The following is a 21,270-nucleotide window of genomic DNA, read 5'->3' as shown; positions in this document are numbered from 1 at the left end:
GCAGAGGCTCTGGGTTGGATTACATAACCATGACCATTGGCCTGCCGCACCTCCAGTCATTTATTATTGCAGGTTACATGCGCACATTGACATTAGGTAATGCCTTTATAGACCGGCCCAAGTGAAAACACGTGTCTACTAGAAATTTAAAAAAATGAACACGATGAAATCTGCTAGCCCGTTAGATCGGAACTGTCTCTTTAAAAACACATACCTACAGGTTGTCAAAGACTGAAAATACACCCGGAGAATATTTATTTGGCATTGACAGTATAAAGGTCCTCCCCCGCTGCCGGGCCGGAGTTGGTTTGATCCTACATGGCGTAAAGTTTCCTTCCGTGTAGAGAGCAGTGTGAGCCTGACACGAAGAGGAGAGCCAAGGGTAAGACCACACCAAACTCACCTCTGAAACTGCTTTATGTCTGTCTCTGCTCTGTGGCAGTCTGTGGGACCGACACCTTCGGGATAATACACTCACTCCGAAACTATCAACTTAAAAAAGAGCGGAAATACTCAGCTTCCTCAGGCAACCGTTAGCTTGAGAGAAATGCTGAGTCCTGTGTTACGCAAACTGAGGCTAACTTATATCACGTTGTGACCAGTTGTTTATTTAGCATGTGTAGATTGAAACACTTTAATCCCATCGGATTTGTATGTATCATGCTTTAGGCAACATTATTTTGTGTCTGAATTGGCCAGTTTGTTTGTTTGTTTGTTTGTTTTTACAGTGTCATGTTTTCAGTCAGTCTTCCGGGGAATAGCCAGGGCCCCGGCTCCTCTCCCGCAGGCTGTCATGGTCATTTCTCTGGTTTTGTCCTAACCTGAGTGGTTTTATAATCAGGGAAATATCCTCAGCTATCACTTAACCCTGTGGACAAAATTGTCGAACATATCTGGAGCTTCTCACATGCTGTCGGGAACCGGTTACACAATTATTTGCTCTAAGCAGAAGTCGTCAGGATGAACTGGAGTAAACCTCGTCCAAATCTGGTTCATCGATGATTGAAACCCCATCAGCAACAGCCATCAGAGCTTCTTCAACTTGCACATGACCAAAGTCTCACGTTGTTGTGAATGCACCATGTGTTATCAGCATAAACCTCTTCAGTACACAGGACAGCTTTATCCACGGCGTCAGTGGTGCTTTTAAACCACTGGTGAAACTTATTACATTTCTATATAATGTCAAAAAGTGGTGAAAATGCCTGTTGTAATGATGTACAGAGATTGCTTGTTTATTTTAAAAGCCCAATATGTTAATCTAACTGACAGAGTAAAGCAGCAAATCCTCACATTTGAGAAGCTGGAACCAGCGGACAATGAATCATTAATCAATAGTTGCTGATTAAGATCCCTCATGTCATCTCTTCAATAGTGTGTGAAATCAATAAGAAAAACTTATTGCTTAAGTCACTAGTAGAAACTACCTGTTAAGTTAGTATTTTCCTGTTACTACCGAGCTGCTGACTTGGATGGATGGACTGTGAACAGGAGGCACTTGTGTTTTCAGTTTGAGCTGATGATTGATCCTGCTGGGAGATCACTAAGCAGAGTAGTCGGCATGGATACTGTGTCGCTGCAGACAGGAGACACTGTTAAAGTGTGAGTGATTTAGTTTGAGATCCTTACTGGTGCTTGGCGCTTGTTTTCTCCTGGGTGATCTGTGGTTTATGGTGCTGTTGAACTGTATTGCATTACTATACGTACATTGCATTACACAGAGGGATGATTGGGTTATTTAGCCTGCCCTCATTGTTATAAATGGGGTGGACAAAATAATAGAATTGATCCTTATAATGGAAAACAATTCAACAGCACCACTAACTACAGCCAATCCAAAGTGATCGTTAGGTTTAATCAACACCTCTCTAAAGGAGTGTCAACACAACTATGTTATGTAGTGTTATCATTGTAAACTCCTAAATATTGGTATTGGTTTTAAATCTAATACTGGTTAGTCATTTGATTTTATTAAGGACACCAATAAATGCTATTATAAAACTAGTGAGTACAATTTTAACAGACCAGTTAGAAACCACTGATTACCACAATAGCTGATCGTATGACTAGAATCTATTACCAAAGCTGCTGTGTAGTTAATGTTAAAAAAAAGCTCAAAACCTTAGTGTGCTGATTGACTTGATCTGAGATTCTTGCTTCAGTGACCGGTAGTCACCCATTCTAAACACATTACCTTATAATATAAAATGATCTAGTACTAAATGTGGATTATAAAATACAAGATGGTCACAAGCTGATATTCCAGTTCACTGATCTGTGATAAAATAAGTCAAGAGAGCCTTTATTAGTCCTACAGTGGGGAAATTCACAATGAAAATGTTATTGAAATATTTGATTTAGGAATGACTGGAGTATGTTTTTGACTGTGCTAGGTTTTTAGTTTGATAGTATTGCATGCCAGGAAGTCACAGTGACTTCTGTACCTACTGGGGTTGGCACACAGGTATCTCTGTACATGGGTTACTTAACATCAGTGAGTCAGCAGAATAGTAGTGAGCAAGCAAGACATCTGTTGATTTAGAGTGTATGGCTGAGAAAAATGATATCAGTCTGACTGTTCTGTAGTTGTGAGACAGCAAGCTCACAGGATCAGAGAAAACCTGATCCCATTGTTTTGACTCCTTGAACCAAATTGTAAATGGTGAGCTGAGAACATGAAGTCCTCTCATGCTCAGTTTGAGAAGAATTGCTGTCGCTGATTCCTCATGTATAGAAAGCAGAGGGTCACAATGTTGTAATATGCAGAGCCAAGTGGTAGAGCAACTAGTCCAACAATACTTGTACAAAAGCTGTCATTGTATGCTGTAACATGTAGAATGTGGCGCACATATGTTAGCAATCATATTGTTCTATGCAAGGACTTAACAAGTTTTATGCCAGAATCCCCAGTTTTGTTCAGCTGGATTTTTTTTAACCGAGACTGAAGACACAGAACACATTTTAAGTGACAGGTTTTAAATTACAACAGTCCCTCCAGCTTATGTTAAACACATTAATCACAAATGAGCCAGTATCAGGAAGGAGATCAAGGGGGGAACACGTTATTGTTTTTAAAAATAAATCTGGTGTGTAGTTTGCATAACTTTCATTTTGTATATTGTTTATTTTTCATCTCACAGTTGCATCCCTTCACTCTCACTACTCCATTGTTCTCTTATTCATTTTGCATTTTAATATATCTCTATAAGCACTTTTGTAACTGTTTGCATTAAGAATAATTTCAATGCACTGCTGCTTCTCTCTACAATGACAATAACGTTGAATCTAATTTAATTTAACCAACAGCTCAAAACCTAAAGGCATTTTTGCTATAGTACTTGATGATAAATGGAAAAAATTCTAGGTTAGTTATTAGGTAAATTTATTTTAAAATATTCAATTGGTCACATAACAGTTTCAGCACTATACAAGTGTTTGCTTATTTTTTCACTGGTCTAACAGCAGTGTTCTCACTGTCCCCATGCAGAGTGTCAACATGGCAGACATGGACACTGAGACCGCCACACACACTGAGCCCATGGTGGATGAAGAGGAACCTCTTTTTAGCAACCTGGACCTCTTCCTCTTTTCCCTGATAGTCGGCCTCGTCATTTATTGGTTCATGTCCCGGAAGAAACCCGAGCCCATCCCTGAATTCAAGAAGCTCGACACACCGTGAGTATCTGTCAGGCTACACCTGGATTTTCATTTTTTGCTGTTATTAAATTTAAAAAAAGAACATTTTTTATGTGTGTGTGTATGTATATATGTATGTGTGTGTGTGTATATATATATATATATATATATATATATATATATATATATATATATATAATCTGTGTGTGTAATATCCTTTGTAGTTTTACCAGGTTCCAATTCAGATTTGACTCTTTTAACATTTTTGACTCTTAGGAAATCCAGTTTCTAAGGTCTTGGCTTATTATTTAGATATAGATTTCACTGTTATCAAAAATGAAAAGTTATTTTTTGATCATTCTTACACTTTTTTTAAAACACTCAAAATGTTGCATTTTCATACCGTGGTACTATGCTGTAAGAAAAGGCAATGTTGTTTCAATCACATCCTTATTCATTAATATTTTTTCATGAAATTATTGCATTTTGTTGTATCATTACTGTTTTCTATGTAGCTTAGATTTATAACATTATCCTCACTTTTAAGTGCTAGCTCCAGATTGTGAGCCCTACAGACTCGTGTGGACAGCTTGACAACTGTGGGTCCAACGTTTGCTTTCAGTGATCATGGTTCTGTATAAAGTTGGATCTTAGAGCATGGTCTTTATCCAGTAATGGGTTGTGAGACCAATAGCTTATGAACAAAGCCCAGAGAGTAGCACTGGTCGTGTTTAGCTTTTGTCCCACAAGTGACATGATATTCTATGTGTGAAATTTAATTCACATTAGCTCTGCTGGAAAAGTAGCTTGAACTCTTTTGTTTGCGCTAAACTGTGTTACACCAGTGATCTGTGTGTGCTGTATATACACCAGGGGGTGGTATTGGTTTCAGATCTTTATTGTTGGTAATTGGTGTTTAAAATGCACATGATGTTTTGTCATTTAATCTGGAATGAAGTCCATAGCCAGATTCTATTTCTCCTATGTGATCAAGTAACTGCTTGTTCTCAGACATACTTTGGTTTGTGTAAAAAGCTGTAAAAACATGCTGATCTGGAGTTACAGAAGACATGTTGTTCTGCAGCTGGAAGGGATATTTTTATTGAACGCTATTAAGCCGGTGTCTGGGTTACAAGGCTCTTTTTTAGATAATATTTTTTAGGGCTGCCGCTAATCAATTTTCATTATCGATTAATCTGCCAGTAAATTTCTTGATTAGTTCATAAATCCATTTGTCTCTAACAGAAAATAGTGGAACAGGCCTGCTATGATTCCCACAGTCCAAGATGAAGTCTTCAATTGTCTTGTTTTGTCTGACCAACTATTCAGTTTACAATTATATCAAAGAGAGAGGCAGAAAATCCTCACATTGATGAAGCTGGACCCATCAAGTGTTGTGCATTGCTGCTTGAAAATGGCCAAAGTGATTTGATTATAAAAACAATCGCTCATTAATTTCCAGTCTATCAACTAATTGAGTTACTGACCAATCATTGTAGCTGTATATGTTTTCATTAGAGAAGAATGATGAGGATAAGTGTGTGTTTCTCTGGTGATCTGCCTGTGCCTTATTACACATAAGCAGTTAGAAAGAAACAAATGTTTTCCCTCAGTAAGACTCTGCCATAAAGTTCTGAACACAAGCTGTCACCAAATTGGCCTTGAAGCAAGTGTGTGAGGGTGCATGGTTTGAGGCCCTTGTAAATGTTCCACTAGTAACGACCTTTGCTGTCTGTAGCCCCTCTTTTGTGCAGTCCTTCTCCTCTCGCACACTTATCTGATCTCTCTCTCTTTCTCTCAGACTGCCTCTTTCTCTCTCTCTCTCTGGTGTCAGTGCGTGTGAGTGTTCCCTCCTCTCTTCCCTCCCCTCATCACTTATCAGTGGAGCGATGGAGGCTTGGCTTATTTTCAGTGGACTCTCCTTCCACTGGCCACATTTTTAGTCCCTCCCCAACCACAACACAATTCCTTTGGTCACCAGAGTAAAGCCACGGGCCAGCAGCAGCAGCAGCCACGCTCGCTGTGTGGCTGAGGTCCTACGTTGGTTGTGTGAATGGAGACAGTGTTGGAGGCTGAACGAGGGAGATCCTGACCATTTGTGTGAAAACAGGAGGTTGGCTAGAAAGAGGAAAGACCCCTGGAGGACATGTTTTGCCTCGGGAAGAGTGTGTATCTGTGGAGGGCGGGAATACAGGAAGGGAACATAGAGCAACACAAGCGCCAAGCTGGTCTCCCCTCCCCTCAAAGGGAGCAGTGATTACCTAACTGTTATGAAGGGGGCGTAGTCTTCCATGCCTTTCCTGTGCTTTTGTTTTTGGCCCTGAACCCATTTTGAAAGTTCCCTGGAGAACAAACGAGGAGGGCGAGCCAAGCTCCTTTTGTGAGTCCTCTCCAAAGGTGGAAAGTTGAGGCAAAAGACAAGCAACTCTTTCTTTGCCCTGAGTTACTTTTTTTATTCTTCTTTCCCCACTCCCCTTTTTTCTTTTTTTTTGTGTGTGTGTGTTTGTCTGTGTGTGTGTGGGCTGTGCTGCACTGCCATTGGAGTAGAGCCATGTCACAAATGCAATCCTTTTATGATAAATGAGGTTGCTATAGCAATGACATTCCCCTCTCTCCTCCAGTGAGATGGGGGCGGGGGATACTTCAGAAAAAAACGACCATTCACAGCTCTTTCCCCCCTTCAATGGTCCACCGAGGAGTTGCTCTGATAACTAGCCAAATTCTTAGAATGGCTCTTGTAGACTTATTCGTTCCGAACACCTTTCAGACCGGAGAGGGAAAGGGGCGGGGATGAGGAGGAAGGCATTTTCAGCCCGAGAGTGTTTCAGTGTGTGTTTGTGTGAGTCAAAACTGTGGGTCTGCAGCTCTGCTACATTTTATGGGAAAGTCAGTTTCCCACCATTGTGTCCTCAGCGGTTGCCAGACACTGACAGGGCTTGTAGGCTGCTGTGCTCTGTGTGTGTGTGTGTGTGTGTGTGTGTGTGTGTGTGTGCGCGCGTGTGCGTGTGCGAGCGTGTGTGGAGAACAGACGCTGCTGGTCTCAGAGAGCAGCACAGGAAGAGGCAGAGTTCAGATCGTGTTGGAGACTCTAAGGTGAAGGCAGGCAGCTCTTCCAAAGCTGCAAGTGTCCAGCTGCCTTTCTGGACTGGTTTTATTTTTTCCATCCTGTGGTTGTGGAGTGTTGACGTCCTGCTTTTGATTTTGAGCGTGGCGGTTTCCGGTGTGGCCTAGCCAGTGGTGCTAGAGGCAACGGTGAGCTACAGGGCTGCATGCCATGGGCTGTGTCTTCTCCCTGCCAGAGGACAGGAGAGATGCTGCTGAGAGGTCAGTAAAGTGTTTGATTTACCGCTCAGTAAGATAGAGAAAGATGTGTATATATTTCATGATCTGTGCCTAGAGTTGGCTTTACAACCAGCTGCCAAAGTTTAATCTTGCTGCTGAATATGATAGCACAGATCACAGTGGGAGTTTGAATAACACCTTTATTTATAAGTACTGTATCAAACTGGTAACTTTGTACATACAAGGTGTAGTTGCTTGTTTCTATCACAGCCTGGGAAGATAGTGGTTTCAAAAACCATTCAATGTTCCCAGTAGGTTACATAAGAGATGGTGATAAAATCTGTTTGACCACAAACACAATTTAATTATTTGGTCCTCTGGTTTTTTTTCCCCCTTTTTCCACAAGCTCAGTCATTTACCTCATTGGCCGTCACCGTCTTGCACATTTTAAGCCTTGTTCCATTTTATTCAGTAAACAAACCTAGCATGAGGTGTGATTTCCATTTTATTGGTGTCAGGTCGTAAATGGGAAAAATGTGTCATTGATTGTAGCATCATAAGATCACTTCCATGTTTGAATGGGCCTGTGTTACAGAGGAAGACTAAACTGACTCAGTGTGCATGTTTGAAAAGGTTTGGGTCCTGTATAGATGGATGAATGGAAATTTCATTTTGACAGTATATACATATGATGAGCTCTGAACTATTTGGACTGAACTGTATAGTTCAAACAGTAACTAAACGCCAGCAGACGTGAGTTTGTTTTTATGTGGGACTCAAGCCATTGCAGAAAAGTAAAGATGGTTAAGATCATGAGCTTATTTGCATTTGCTGTTAAATTACAAAATGCACACTTTATTTTTATACTTCCATCAGTATTATAGGTGTATACTGCACTCTCACAGGAACCATTTCCCCAATTAGAATCTAATTTTGTTAGAATCAAACTAACACAGGTTATTTCCTGATTTTGAGATACCATCATTTGACATGTATGATTTGCAAATACAACTTTGTCTACTTAAAGTAACGTTGGTCAGTTTCAGGCTGTAACTAATAGTCCTTCAACACTAGTGCTTTGTCATCAACCACTATTTCTTTCCTTTTAATTTTTATTCCATATGTTTTGTCCACATTAAATGTCTCTCAGAATATTATTAAATAGTAGTTTGTCTTTATAGTTACAGAGATGGGGAAAGTGATATCCTTTGTTGCGTGTCCTGTATGTTTAATTTTACATAGGCTCAAGATATTTGCATTTGTTGTCACAGTATTTTTGATGGGACATAGATTTTGAAGTCTGGTAACCTGACTGTTGTCTAAGGTGAACAAAAAAAAACCTCTTGAGTCACTCTGGGGCCGGTGAAGCAGACGGTGTGAGCTGATAACAGTTCAGACAGATCCTGTTAAAACTGTGAGGAATGCTTCAGCTTCGGGGCAAAGGCTCTTCTTTTAAATTTCTATCAGGAATTTACACTTGGCTTCAGAGTGCAATCCGTGTTAACCATGGGGGGACAGTTTCTATGGCGTGTTGGGCATCAGTTCCACATGCCTGCACTCTGCACACTGCTTCCTAGCTTGTAAATTGTTGTTACATATAGACAGCTGGCGCGATTAACATAAAAAGAAATCAGTTAGATATATTATATAGGAAATGAATATACTCTTTCTGTTATTGTGAAAAAAATTAACTGAAGCATTATCGAAATCTCAATATGGCCAAGTGCAACTCCAAATCGCAGGAGCGGCATAAAGGTAAAATGTCTCTCAACATGCCATTGATTCATAAATAAAATTGATGCTACAGACATGTACTGGCCTACAAATCATATTCTTCAGGGAACATGCTTGCTTGGTACAGACCACAGGAAAACTCACATTATCATTTTTTAAAAATGAAATATAAACTATTAATAATAATCTCAATATGATTTTTGGCATATCTTTCTACCCTATTCTTCTATTTCACTCAGATTGAATGGTTGTATTAGAGTCTTGTGCTCCTGGTTACAGACACATTCTTCTTTCACATGACAATTTGTAGCCTTTTTGCCTTTGCCTTTTTCTGTGCAGACAGAATTGCAGCTGTCCACTCAGAGCTTTGATGCTGAATGAAGCGGCGTTGCCTTTTATTTGGTTCAATAATAGATTTTGCTTCCCGTGTACCTTTTTATACGGACACTTGTTGTTTTGATCTGTTCCCATCCATTAATTACTTCCTGGATAAATCTGACTCAAGCTTTTAAATTACCATGAGGGGTAAGCTGTAATGATAATGTATCTACCACTTTCATTTTAAATATTCAAAACTGTGTAATATATTCTTAGTACGTGCTTGTACTCACAGTTAGTATGACTAATGCGTGTGTTGCTGCTTAGTCACTGCTCCGCTACTTCCTGTTGAAGCGTTTATTTAGATGATTATGCTTAGCTGATTATTTTTGAAATCCTCTCATGTCATGGTCTGTTGTAAGACTTAGCAATAACTTGCCCTTAATAAGATTTTTTTATCATATTCTTTTAAATTAAAGTTTTCTCAGAATCATGAATTTGACCAACACAATTTTTGATTCGAATCAGTATGACAGTGTGATTTCCCTAAAAGTCAGTAAGTATAATGTTGATAATGATAATAATAATGATGTCGACCCAACGCCTATCTCTACTTTTGTTTATAGACCTTTTACACAGAAGTTGATTAAGTATATGAGCCTGTTGAGCCGTGTCTACCTCATATGTATTACCTGTTATCACAGTCTTACAACTACTTTATATTGTGTTATAAACTTTTAATTAGCTGGGTATTTAGTGCTTAAAATGCTAAATTTAGGGGGTTAATACAAACTTTTACCTTTTAATGTTTCCTAGAACCTCTTGAAGACTCATCTCTGACCTGTACCTCCATCACCCTAACACGCCAAAGTAGCACTTTGCCTTATTGAACAGATTTAATACCTCTTACTTACTTCAAGGTCCCCTACATTATTGAAGCTTTAGCATTCTCCCTCAGTTGTAAGTCACTTTGGATAAAAGCATCTGTCAAATGAGTAAATGTAATGCTGTTAAAGGTTCATTTATGGGCGGCCCGGTAGTCGAGTGGTTGGGGCGTGTACCATGTTGAGCTCTTGGCAGGCGGTCACCGGTTCGACTCCCGACCGGTCCGACTCTTTCCTGCGTGTCATTCCCCTCTCTCTGCCCCCTTTCCTGTCAGTCTAAGCTATAATAAAGGCATAAAAAGCCCAAAAAAATTATTAAAAAAAAAAAAAAAAAAAAGGTTCATTTATATCTGCAATGTCTGTAAATTCAGCCAAAATATAGGCCAATATTTCTAATTATGATCAGCTGTTGAACAGTAGCTTGTCACAGAATCATGTTTAGGAACAAACTGTTATTTAGGCTAAAATGACCTAATAACTAGTGAAATCTTTTTATTTTTCCTTTTTCCAGAGCGCCCACCACAAGAGAGACAAGTTTCATTGAGAAAATGAAGAAAACAGTGAGTAATGTTGCTCAAACAACTATTCTTTTTTCCTAGTCATTTTATTAATTTTTTTATTTCCTAGTCACCCTTCCCATAATTTGTGTATCATATGTTTTCTTTTGTTGCTGTGAGCCATTCAGACTTGCAATTATACAGTGTTTAAACAGTGTTAACTGGCCCCTCTCCAGGTTTTGATCAACCCTGAAGTTATTTTCCCAAGTAAATGCCTGTTTTATCTGGAAGCTCTTCAAGAGAAAACTGCCTTTGTAGTGTTTTTTTCCCCAGCAGCTTGAAGCAATAAAAAAAAAACAAAAAAAACAATTACATTGTTAAAATGATAAACTTTGGTTTCCCTCTTTGAAGACTATGACTTTGATGAGTATAATGGTCTCTCTGCTAATGTATGCAGTTTTAGATTTGGAAAACCCTGTTTTGACTTTGATGGTCTTCTGTTTTCAAGACAGCCTTGAGAAAAGACTTTGGTTTTGAATTGTGTGGTTTTGCAGAAAATAGTTCAGATACCATAATGGTGATAGAATAGAAGTGTGGCCCCCACTGCTATTTGATTTTTTTCTGTTTTTCGTTGTTATGAATTATGGCAACTTTGCAGACAAGGACAAAATATTTCCTGATTCTTACAAATGTAGAGATGGAGCAGTCTGTTTATGTACAGATTAGCTACATGGTGGAGAAAGTAATTTAAACCCAAATTTGTATCATTTTTCTTCCCCCACATTATTCAGTTTCTGGTTGTGTTAGTGTGATTTCCCTGTCACATGCAGAGGCTGACAAAATGCAGTGTTGCAGCATTTGGAAGAAAATAAATTCTGAATATGTTTTATGTCATTTACAATAGATGTAATTCATCTGTAGCACTCTTAAATTGTTCTGCAATAATAGTAAACAGTAAGAGTCGAGTTAGGTGCTTGTTACAGTTGTGGGAGAAAGCTTTTTTCATGCAGCATGTAAATGATTTTCTGTCTGTTTGTAACCAGGGCAAGAACATCATTGTGTTCTACGGCTCCCAGACGGGCACAGCAGAGGAATTTGCTAACAGACTGTCCAAAGATGCTCAGCGTTATGGCATGAAAGGAATGGCTGCTGATCCAGAGGAGTATGACATGGTAATTTGCATCAGTGGAAGAATATACAACCCACATAATTAAAATTAATTAAGTCCTTCTCATTCTTGTGGATTATAGTAGTTATAGCTGGAGTGAATGATTTGTGATCGTGTCATGTGAGAAGTATCACTGCAGTAACAATGACTGTAGAAGTCAGTGTGTTACTGTAGTAAAGCAGTCATTCAGTTACCATCCTGGTGGTAATAATCTGATTATCCTGCATTGTCCAGACATGTTATTATAATACATATACTGCATCATGGCAGATTCTAAACAAGCCAAATAACAGCCAGAATAATGTGGTCTATTCTAATTAGAAATTACTGCACTGTGTAATAAAACAAGCAAGACTAATGCAGACCATAAAAACCCAAGGACAGCACACACTCCTATCTAAATGTGCATACTGTTTCAATCACAAAAATACAAAGTGCACAATATAATGATATCAGGCTTTGTCCAAGAGTGTGTTGCAACACTGAGAACTTTGCTGAAAGGTCAGCATTGAAGACAAACTTATTAGCTCTATAGTGTTCACGTTCTGATGCTGATATTTTATGTTCCAGGGGGAACTGTCCCGTCTGTCGGAGGTTCAAAACGCCCTCGCCATATTTTGCATGGCCACCTATGGTGAAGGAGACCCAACAGATAATGCCCAGGACTTTTATGACTGGCTGCAGGAAAATGATGATGAAGACCTCAGCGGACTAAACTACACTGTGAGTTTTAATGTCATGTTTTTTCTTTGAAATTCTTATGAGCTAACAAGAACAGTGACAATTGTGTAATTAAAAAGTAATTGTATAGGAATTATTTTGGTGTTAGTTGTGCATAAATATGTTGGTATCTCTTCAGGTTGAACAGTGCATTAAGTTTTCCATCAAATGTCTTGTTTTGTCCAATGAAACCATCAGAAATTTGTAATTTTGCTAAAAAAATGGCATGAAGGTTCTGTAAATGATCATCTCTGCTACTAGATGTGGCACTAGACCACCAGCATCTCAGACTGAAACATTCTCACTCAGCAAAGTGTTGTGAAGCTGCCACTAAAACACATGATGGGAAGCACAATAAAGCTACCCGGTACATGTACATGAGAGCCAAAAAAAACAATCCAATCATGACCATTAGCTCATGCTAGCACTGCCATGACATGCTCCAAAGCAATGCTGGCAGAAGGCCAGCTAGTGATAGCCACACTTGTTGAACACGGTTATCACACCTCCTGTAGCAGGTCACTAATAAAAACAGACATGTAACATTATGTTACTGAGACATTGTTACTTAGACACTGAGGAGAAGAAAAGCCAGTTCCAAGTCAAGTTGGAAATTAGTATTTGGCTCCACAGTTGATCTGGATAAGAAACTCAGGCTTGGAGTTATCTGCTGAGCCCGGCCACATGAATGACACTTTGGATGTTTTGATGGTCCACTGGTCAACTGGGATTTGAGCCTGTACTCCCCATGTCCAGTACGCCTGTGTTCTGGTTTTATCTCTGTCTTTGTCAGAGGTATCTTATACAAAAAAAATGGTTTTCCTCAGTGGAGGAAATTCTGGAAGGTCACTTTCACCTGAAGGCTGCGTACTGCACTGTGCCATCTCACTAATGGGTGTTGTGGTTATTTGTGGGTTGGGCCAACAGTTTAACCGGAGGTACTCACATGCACTGCTGTTTTCTGCTCAGGACACCATTACTCCACTACATCTTTTCATTAAAGTAGTTGTTTGAAGCTATGTTATTGTTTAAAGTCTCATTTACAGACCCTTCAAATTATTAAAAGCTGATCAAAATAGTCGCCAAGTAATGTTTTATTGATTGATTGATTGCCGCTCTAGTTTCATGTCACCACAAGTTGAATTTGATAAGGTAAAATTATGTGGTGACTACATTTTTCAATGTCCATTTTTTCTGTATAGCTTCTCTGTATAGCTTCTGTTTTGCTCCTTACCTTCAGCCCTGCACTAGCCCTTCCAGTTTTTTAAAGAATGCAAATTATTTCCCCTTTTTCCCATTATTTCCCTTTTCAGAGGTAATGTTACATGGAAATTTGAATGGCTACCTCCAAATATTTGGATTAACCGTACAGGCTGGATTTGCATTAGTCCTACAGTGAACATAAGGGATATGAGTCAAATTTTATATTCAAATTTTGTTCACCATTGTTCCTGCACAACCTGCTTATTTTATGAGTCACACTTTGTCAGTTTGCGTGGCTCTCAAACTGAGTTTGCAGGCTTCACTAGCACGAACTGGTCTGTCTGTGCGTGTGTGTAATTGTGTGATTGTTTGGGCGCAGCGCCCTGGCCTCATATGAGTGGAGGACTTGACTGTGAGAATTCTTGGGCACAGTTACATCCTTCCTACTGTGTTTTATCTGTTGTTTTCTGGTGTGGATTAGAGTAATGATGTATATAAAACAGAGAGATTTTTCAGCATCTCTTGTAAGATATTATTCCGTGTTGCATTTTATTTTCATACTGTATTTTTGTAGAATAAGGGACATGTTACCTGATGATGACAATAACTGTAAATTGACTAATTACAAAAGACAAACCTTTTATTAAATGTTAATAATGTTTAATAACTGAAAACCACAGGTTCATCATGTACACTGTGTTCCAGGTCAATATTTGTTCAAGCTCAATGATTAATGGTTTCTGTCTTCAGGTATTCGCTTTGGGCAACAAGACATATGAACACTACAATGCAATGGGAAAATATGTTGACAAAAGGCTGGAAGAACTGGGAGCCAAGCGCATCTTTGATCTTGGTTTGGGAGATGATGATGGCAAGTAAGTAACCAATTAGTCCTCTGAGCCTATGAAGAAATGCTCACTTCCATTTTATTGGGTTATCAAGGTTTAGGATGCAGCAGAAATTACATCACATGAACAACAATCTGTGATTGTTTAAAACCCTCTGGAGTCTGTAATAGTAACATAATGTCAGACTTAGAGTTGAGTTTGCTGAAAAAAGAACATCATGCATGTGGGATCAGGACAATTTAAAAAGTGTTAAAAGAAAAAAACGAATGCATGGATAACTGGCATAAATTTACCAAAATAAATCTGCAGCCAGGGTGAAGTACATGGTCGGTAGCTGAACGGAGATGTTGCCGTCTTTATGTTCACACAAATGAAATCTAAGTTAGAAAACGTACCGAATACATTCATGCCCCTTAGACAATTAACCCTTTACACTTTTAGCACTGCACAGACCTTTTAAACCAACCACAGGCCAAACGCACATAATCCTGTTGAGAGAATATCCATAAATGTAATTTGTATAGACCCCTTCCCTCTAATGTCACCTTCAAAAAAAGGTTTACATTTTTGGCTCCAAAACTGTTAAAATCATATGTGCTAAATTGTGAGTAGGAATCAAAACTTGTTCATTTCAAGCAATGTTTTTGTTTTGTCTTTTAATAAAATCACTCTTATTTAAGTCGTCTCTCTTGAAGAAACAAAACTTTTCAAATAAATTTTTTCAAGATGTTTTTCAAAGCGTTTTCGTGTTATTGTAAATAAGAAGTCTAATTTAAATCTGCTTTTTTGAACAAATCTTAATTCAAACTGTTTGTGTCTGTCTGTTTTCGTCTTTCAGTCTGGAGGAGGACTTCATTTCATGGAGGGAGCAGTTCTGGCCGGCAGTCTGTGAGCACTTTGGAGTGGAAGCCTTAGGAGATGACTCAAGGTGCATTTGTAGACATTTCACAGTTTTTGTGTATTATATGACCATTTACAATTTTACTCTTTTTGAATTATAGTCGTCTTACATTATTTTATCTTTACCTCAAACGCTTTTTTACATTCCTTACTGTAGTATCCCTGTATGAACAGTATTACATTTCACATGGCCATAAAACAAGAACAAGTCAACATCTATTTTAATTTATGTCACTGGAAATGAAACTATGTATGCATGCAGTGTTGGAGGAGGCTAACTTCAACTTCAACATTTCCCTCACAGCATACGGCAGTACGAGCTGCAGGAGCACACTGACATCAACATGAACAAAGTGTACACAGGAGAGATTGGTCGCCTGAAGAGCTTTGAGGTCCAGAAGCCGTAAGTACTGCAGCAGAGGCCGGTCGTTGTTAAAGTGCTGTGTGCTTAGTCATTGCCCACGTTTCACCTACATTTATAGGCAACTGCAAAAGTTCATCAATGGTCACTTTCGAAAAATGAAGCTTTCTGCCCCCTTGTGGACACAGAAACACATTTTCTGTATTACTTTTTTTTTTTTTTTTTTGATTCAAACCTTGATGAGTCATTTATTTGTTGAATGATAGATCTTAGCATTTGTTAAATGCAGTTAACTCTCTTTTTTGACTATATTCAACCCTTTTGTAATTAAATTTTTACTTTTTTTAACAGGCCCTTTGATTCAAAAAACCCTTTCCTGGCCCCAGTCACCGTCAACCGCAGACTCAACAAAGCTGGTGATAGACATCTTATGCACCTGGAATTAGATATAACAGGCTCCAAGATCAGGTGAGACTGGTTTGGTTTATATAGATAATTACTGGATAATTTCCTCCCCATATCTCTTAACACCATATGACGAGATGAACAACTCTGATTCTTTTTCTGTTTTAAGACTTAATGAATACAGGACAAAGTCTAACTTTGTCACATTCTGTGGTTTCAGATATGAGTCAGGAGACCACGTTGCTGTTTTCCCCACAAATGACTCTGCGTTAGTGAACAAGCTGGGACAAATCCTTGGAGTGGACCTTGATGTGGTTATCTCTCTAAACAACCTTGATGGTATGGCATTGAAAGCCCCAAGCACCTTGACTTAATTTGTCCCAGAAACCCTCTCACGAAATTCCCTCTTGATATCTGATACTGTGAGTAACAGTGCATGTATTGCACTTGAAGTGGATAATGGTTATTACTGCAATTACATGTAATTGCTGTAATATAACTTGTTGACTTTTTTGTAAGAGTCAAATGACGTTTCCAGTCATCATGGAGATCATTATATGTACTTGGAGGTTGCACAGGTGATATTTAAGGCTTTTTGTTTAAGTATTTTATCAACATTCCTGAAAATTAAATGCAGATATTTAATAGGCAAATTTGCTAAGCTAATCACATGATGTATTTGATTTCCTTTAATAAAAAAGGCAGTGTATTAATACAACAAAGAAGACATGCTAGTAACCATATTTCTATGTGTTAAACAATATGTTGAAAAGCAAGATACATTAGAATACTACCATGACAGTGTTAGTATTATCTTTACATTTTGTTGAGTGGCCCATGTCATAACTTTACTTAACATTTTCTGTTACCAGTTGACTATGAAAAGTGGAATTTCATGGTACCAAAAAATGAAGGTGTTGGTAATGTGTTCTCCAGATGAGTCCAACAAGAAGCACCCTTTCCCCTGCCCCACCACCTACCGCACAGCCCTTACTCACTACCTGGACATCACACACCCACCTCGCACCAACGTCCTCTACGAGCTGGCACAGTACGCCTCAGATCCCAAAGACCAGGAGAACATGCGCAAGATGGCCTCCTCCTCCCCCGAAGGCAAGGTCAGTGATGAGTGGTGAAGTTTCATCCGTGGTGATGTTATAATGCAAACTGATGCATGCATTGTACATTTGTTACGTCCCTTTTTTTCACCACTTACACTTCATGTTGTTTTCTTCTTGTTGCTGCCTCTCTACAGGCACTCTACCAGAGCTGGGTGTTGGATGCCAGTAGAAACATCCTCGCCATCCTGGAGGATATGCCGTCTTTAAGGCCTCCCATTGACCACCTGTGTGAGCTGCTGCCTCGGCTCCAGGCTCGCTATTATTCCATTGCCTCCTCGTCTAAGGTAATCCTTTATTTAAATTGCAGGGAAAAGAAATTCAAGTCATATGTTTTTAAATTTACTTGGCATTTTGGTTTACTAGAGCACAGGAGTAATCTGTTAATAACACTCCTCTGTTATGCAGGTTCACCCCAACAACATCCACATCTGCGCTGTAGTGGTGGAGTACAAGACCAAGACTGGCCGCATCAACAAAGGAGTTGCCACCAACTGGCTGAAAAACAAACTGGTCTCTGACAACGGCCACAAGTCAACTGTTCCCATGTACATCCGCAAGTCTCAGTTCCGCCTGCCCTTCAAAGCTACCAACCCGGTGATCATGATCGGCCCTGGGACAGGAATCGCTCCCTTCATGGGTTTCATCCAGGAGAGGGGCTGGCTCAAAGACCAAGGTATTAACAGATGCTGTGTGTGTTTGTGCATGCACTGTTGTTTGTCTGACCTCTCACAATGTTATGTCAGCAATTACAAAGAAAGAAAAATGAGGTGGTAGGTCTCCAAATATGTTTGGCATGTCTGAATTCATGTTGACCTATTTAGATAAGTTCCACCTATGCAGTTTGCAAATGCAAAGCGTAGAGTTAGGCTGTTTTAAGTAGAAACTGTGTGATATGGTATACTTACAATGTGAAATATAAAACATGAAGGTTGAGTCTGAAAATTTTGACCATGTTTTGTTTTGCTTTCTTCTTTAGGAAAGGAGGTTGGAGAGACAGTGATGTACTTTGGCTGCAGGCATAAGAATGAGGATTACCTCTACCAGGAGGAGCTGGAGGAAGCAGAGAGGAGTGGAGTCCTAACGCAGCTTAATGTTGCCTTCTCCAGAGACCAGGAGCAGAAGGTACGATTGTCTACATCACTGTTAGTGTCCCTTTGAACTGAAGCTGGAAACCGCTGGCCAGCAGTGATTACTGTATACTAATGCACCTTCACGTGGCTGGAATTTCTTCATCACAGTAAAATCAGGTGCAGATTGTAGGTCTCAGTGTCATTTTTGAGTTGACTGAATGTACCAGAAATGTATAGCAATGATAAAATATAATTACTGTAGTTGCTGACTGGTCTTCAATACCTTAATCATTAGTGTTTATCTCAAGTTATATAAATTTTAACCCTTATTTTCATACAGATTTTTTATGAATCAATTGATGTGCCTTTTTTTGTGTGTGTGTGTGTTCACCATGTGTTGTACATACACTACAATTAGAACATTTTCTCTTTTTGTTCATTCTCCAAAAAAAGGTGTACGTGCAGCATCTCCTGAAGAAAGATAAGGAGCACCTCTGGAAGCTGATTCACACAGACAACGCTCATATCTACATCTGCGGGTAATGAGGAAATTTAACCAACAAAAATATGATTTGCAGTGAAGTCACAATTAATTGTAAATATCACATTAATTTATTGATTTTGCAAAATGTTACTGATTAGTGCTGAATATTCCTTAAGTGAAGGCACTGATACTTTGTGCCACAAACTGAAATAATTTAAACTTGCTTGACACCATGACTGATGTGAACATTATTTCTGGATGATATTAGTTTATTTGATAATGTTGAAATCTCCTCAAAGCAGAAATATATATGATTAAAAAAATCACTATAACGATGGGAACCAGACATTTAAACTGATCTCTTTCCTGGTTTAGGGATGCGAGGAACATGGCTAAGGATGTGCAGACGACCTTCCACGAGATTGCAGAAGAAATGGGAGGCATGGTGCGCACCCAGGCCACAGATTACATCAAGAAACTGATGACCAAGGGACGCTACTCACAAGATGTCTGGAGTTGAAGAGCATCAAACCCAGTCTCATTCTCACTACTCAAGTGGTGGTTTTAAAATTTCGACTTTTATTGTACGTCTTGTTTTATCAGGACTGAATTAAAAAAAAAAAAAAAAAACTTGTTCATACCCTCCCTGATTAATGAAAGTTACAGGTAGCAGATCATGAGGCAAACCCTACCTCAGAAGGTTGTAATAAACCCACACGCAATTTCAGTCTATTTTTCCTATTTATGTATACTACATTTTATACCTGGACCACTAGCCTGTGTCTGCTGGAGTCCTCACTTGAGCCATGGTCTCAGACCAAACAACAGTTACGCAGTCTGGTTTCCAGAGACTGTTAAGAGATGCATATGAATGTTGAAAGATTAGTGTAATTTTGGGTGTACGACTGCAACTCTGGGCGCTCAGATTAGATGTAGGAACCCACAGACATCACGAGATGCAAATGCAGCAAATACTCATCTTATTTTCAGATTAAATTTGAGACACATTTTTATACTAATGAGTTACTCAGTTTGGCTGTGCAGCTTTCTGAATTGATGACAACTCGGAGTAGAAAACCCATTTGTTTAGTGGGACAATATCTTGTTATCAGTCAATCCCAACCCATGGATGTACATAATATAACTCCACTGTGAACATAACAATTTACATTGGAAATTCAAAAAATTTTAAAAAGATTTATTCTGTTTGCCATCATGAGGTATTTGTAACTTTCATCCAACTGATTAACAGATTGCAGCACCACAGCAGATAATATCACATCATACTGTATGTCTAAGTGAATATAATGAGCGTGATGTGCTCCTGTTGCAATCTAACACTCAGAAGCTTTAGACATGAAAGGATGCTGACTTTAGTTTCCCCCAGATCTTGTAGTACTTTTTAAAGTACTTAAAATACTGTTTTAAAAACTTTGTAAACATTCTGTGAGGAAAAATGTTTTGTGTAACAAACTGGTGTCATAGGTACAATTATGTTTACCTTTGTATTTTGACAGGGGATGTCGCCTTTTATGCATAAGTTGTTCATTGTAATCAGTAACGGTAACCTTTTGACAGGCATGAAAAGTGTTGCAAAGGGGAAGATCATTTATAGAAAAAAAACATGAGGTTATTTGCGTTGTGTCCCATAAAAACCTGCCTTTAAACATGATGAAAATGAATTTGTAGGTACCCTGTAATATTTCTAAAATGTTAGACTTGAAACCAGATCTCACCTCCCAAGTAGAAATAGTTTATTTTATATGCACCTGACAGCAGAAGGTAATGAATTGGTTTTGTCTTAACAACCACCTCTGTTTGGCCTTTTTTTTTTTTTCTTCTTTTTTCATTGTTTTGAACAATCACATATGCATCACTAGATGGAGGAGATAACTGGACATATCAAAACATTTTGTGTGTCTTGCAGCATCCTTCAATCAGCATTCATCACAGTACTTTTATGTGAACATATGGGGTTTGATGAGGTCAGCTAACCAAGTGGAGTAAAAGTAAAAGTGGAGCCTGTGCCTTTCAACTATGCCTTATGTATTAAGTTAGCATTAAAACCCTGACGTTTCACTGTCTTTGTAATAGTTGTTTCTTATTATCTTATCTTATCTAAAAAATTCCAATTCATCTGAGACACTTTACCTGGCGCTGTCACTTTTTGTCATTCCACTTTATGATGTGTTTGGATGCATCAAGGCATGCGTTTTTTTAATGAATAAAATTGGAATAATTTGCCATATTGATGTCTTTTTTTTTTTTGTCATTACATAAGGTTTAACTTTGAGGTTTATTTACATACAGTGGCCTAGTCAAGTGTAATAATAGCACATGTTAAAACAGTGGAAAAAGTGCATGTTCAGCCAGCTTGCACACTGACGCAAAAAGTGTCCTACACTGTGCAAACTGAAACTAGTGAAACCTAGGTTCAGATGTAGAAGCATTATAAATAATAGTTTTAAGTGTTTGAGACAATTGGTGTAACTATAAAGTCTACAGTCTATTAACTGTAGCAGATTATCTCAACCATCTGTTTGCCATTTGTCGTTAGATGTGAGGTTTCAGCTCCATCACTCATAATATTCATGAGGCCTGAGAGATTAAAAATCACACTGGGTTTATATTTTAATTGA

The 21,270-nt window shown here is 38.7% G+C and overlaps 1 protein-coding gene across 3 annotated transcripts; it reads left to right on the top strand.

The window, feature by feature from the left end:
• Positions 1–183: 183 nt before the first annotated feature.
• porb (P450 (cytochrome) oxidoreductase b) lies at positions 184–20,879 on the top strand. Of its 3 annotated transcripts, none has more exons than XM_071496098.1 (16): positions 184–382; positions 3,488–3,675; positions 10,366–10,414; positions 11,395–11,523; positions 12,090–12,242; positions 14,193–14,317; positions 15,129–15,218; positions 15,495–15,593; positions 15,903–16,019; positions 16,177–16,295; positions 16,893–17,074; positions 17,212–17,361; positions 17,483–17,750; positions 18,054–18,199; positions 18,601–18,686; positions 19,007–20,879. In XM_071496098.1, the coding sequence occupies exons 2-16, from the start codon at positions 3,497–3,499 to the stop codon at positions 19,149–19,151; spliced, it is 2,037 nt and encodes a 678-aa protein (XP_071352199.1). In that variant the 5' UTR covers positions 184–382; positions 3,488–3,496; the 3' UTR covers positions 19,152–20,879. The 3 variants fall into 3 exon arrangements, with proteins under 3 accessions (XP_071352199.1, XP_071352201.1, XP_071352202.1); XM_071496100.1 differs by lacking the exon at positions 184–382 and adding an exon at positions 1,516–1,602; XM_071496101.1 differs by lacking the exons at positions 184–382; positions 3,488–3,675 and adding an exon at positions 6,463–6,960.
• The last annotated feature ends 391 nt before the right edge of the window (positions 20,880–21,270 follow it).

The sequence above is a fragment of the Trachinotus anak genome, unplaced genomic scaffold (assembly GCF_046630095.1).
Source record: "Trachinotus anak isolate AG129_WGS33_773 ecotype Australia unplaced genomic scaffold, CSIRO_AGI_Tana_v1 ptg000014l, whole genome shotgun sequence".
Lineage (NCBI taxonomy): Eukaryota > Metazoa > Chordata > Actinopteri > Carangiformes > Carangidae > Trachinotus > Trachinotus anak.
Note: the sequence above shows the minus strand (reverse complement) of the source record. Positions and strands in the feature narration are given on the sequence as shown.

Coding starts and splice junctions, on each gene's coding strand:
- porb (XM_071496098.1), top strand. CDS start 3,497: ATGGCAGACATGGACACTGAGACCGCCACACACACTGAGCCCATGGTG. Junction 12,243..14,192: donor TCAGCGGACTAAACTACACT/GTGAGTTTTAAT, acceptor TTCTGTCTTCAG/GTATTCGCTTTGGGCAACAA. Junction 17,075..17,211: donor CCTCCTCCCCCGAAGGCAAG/GTCAGTGATGAG, acceptor GCCTCTCTACAG/GCACTCTACCAGAGCTGGGT.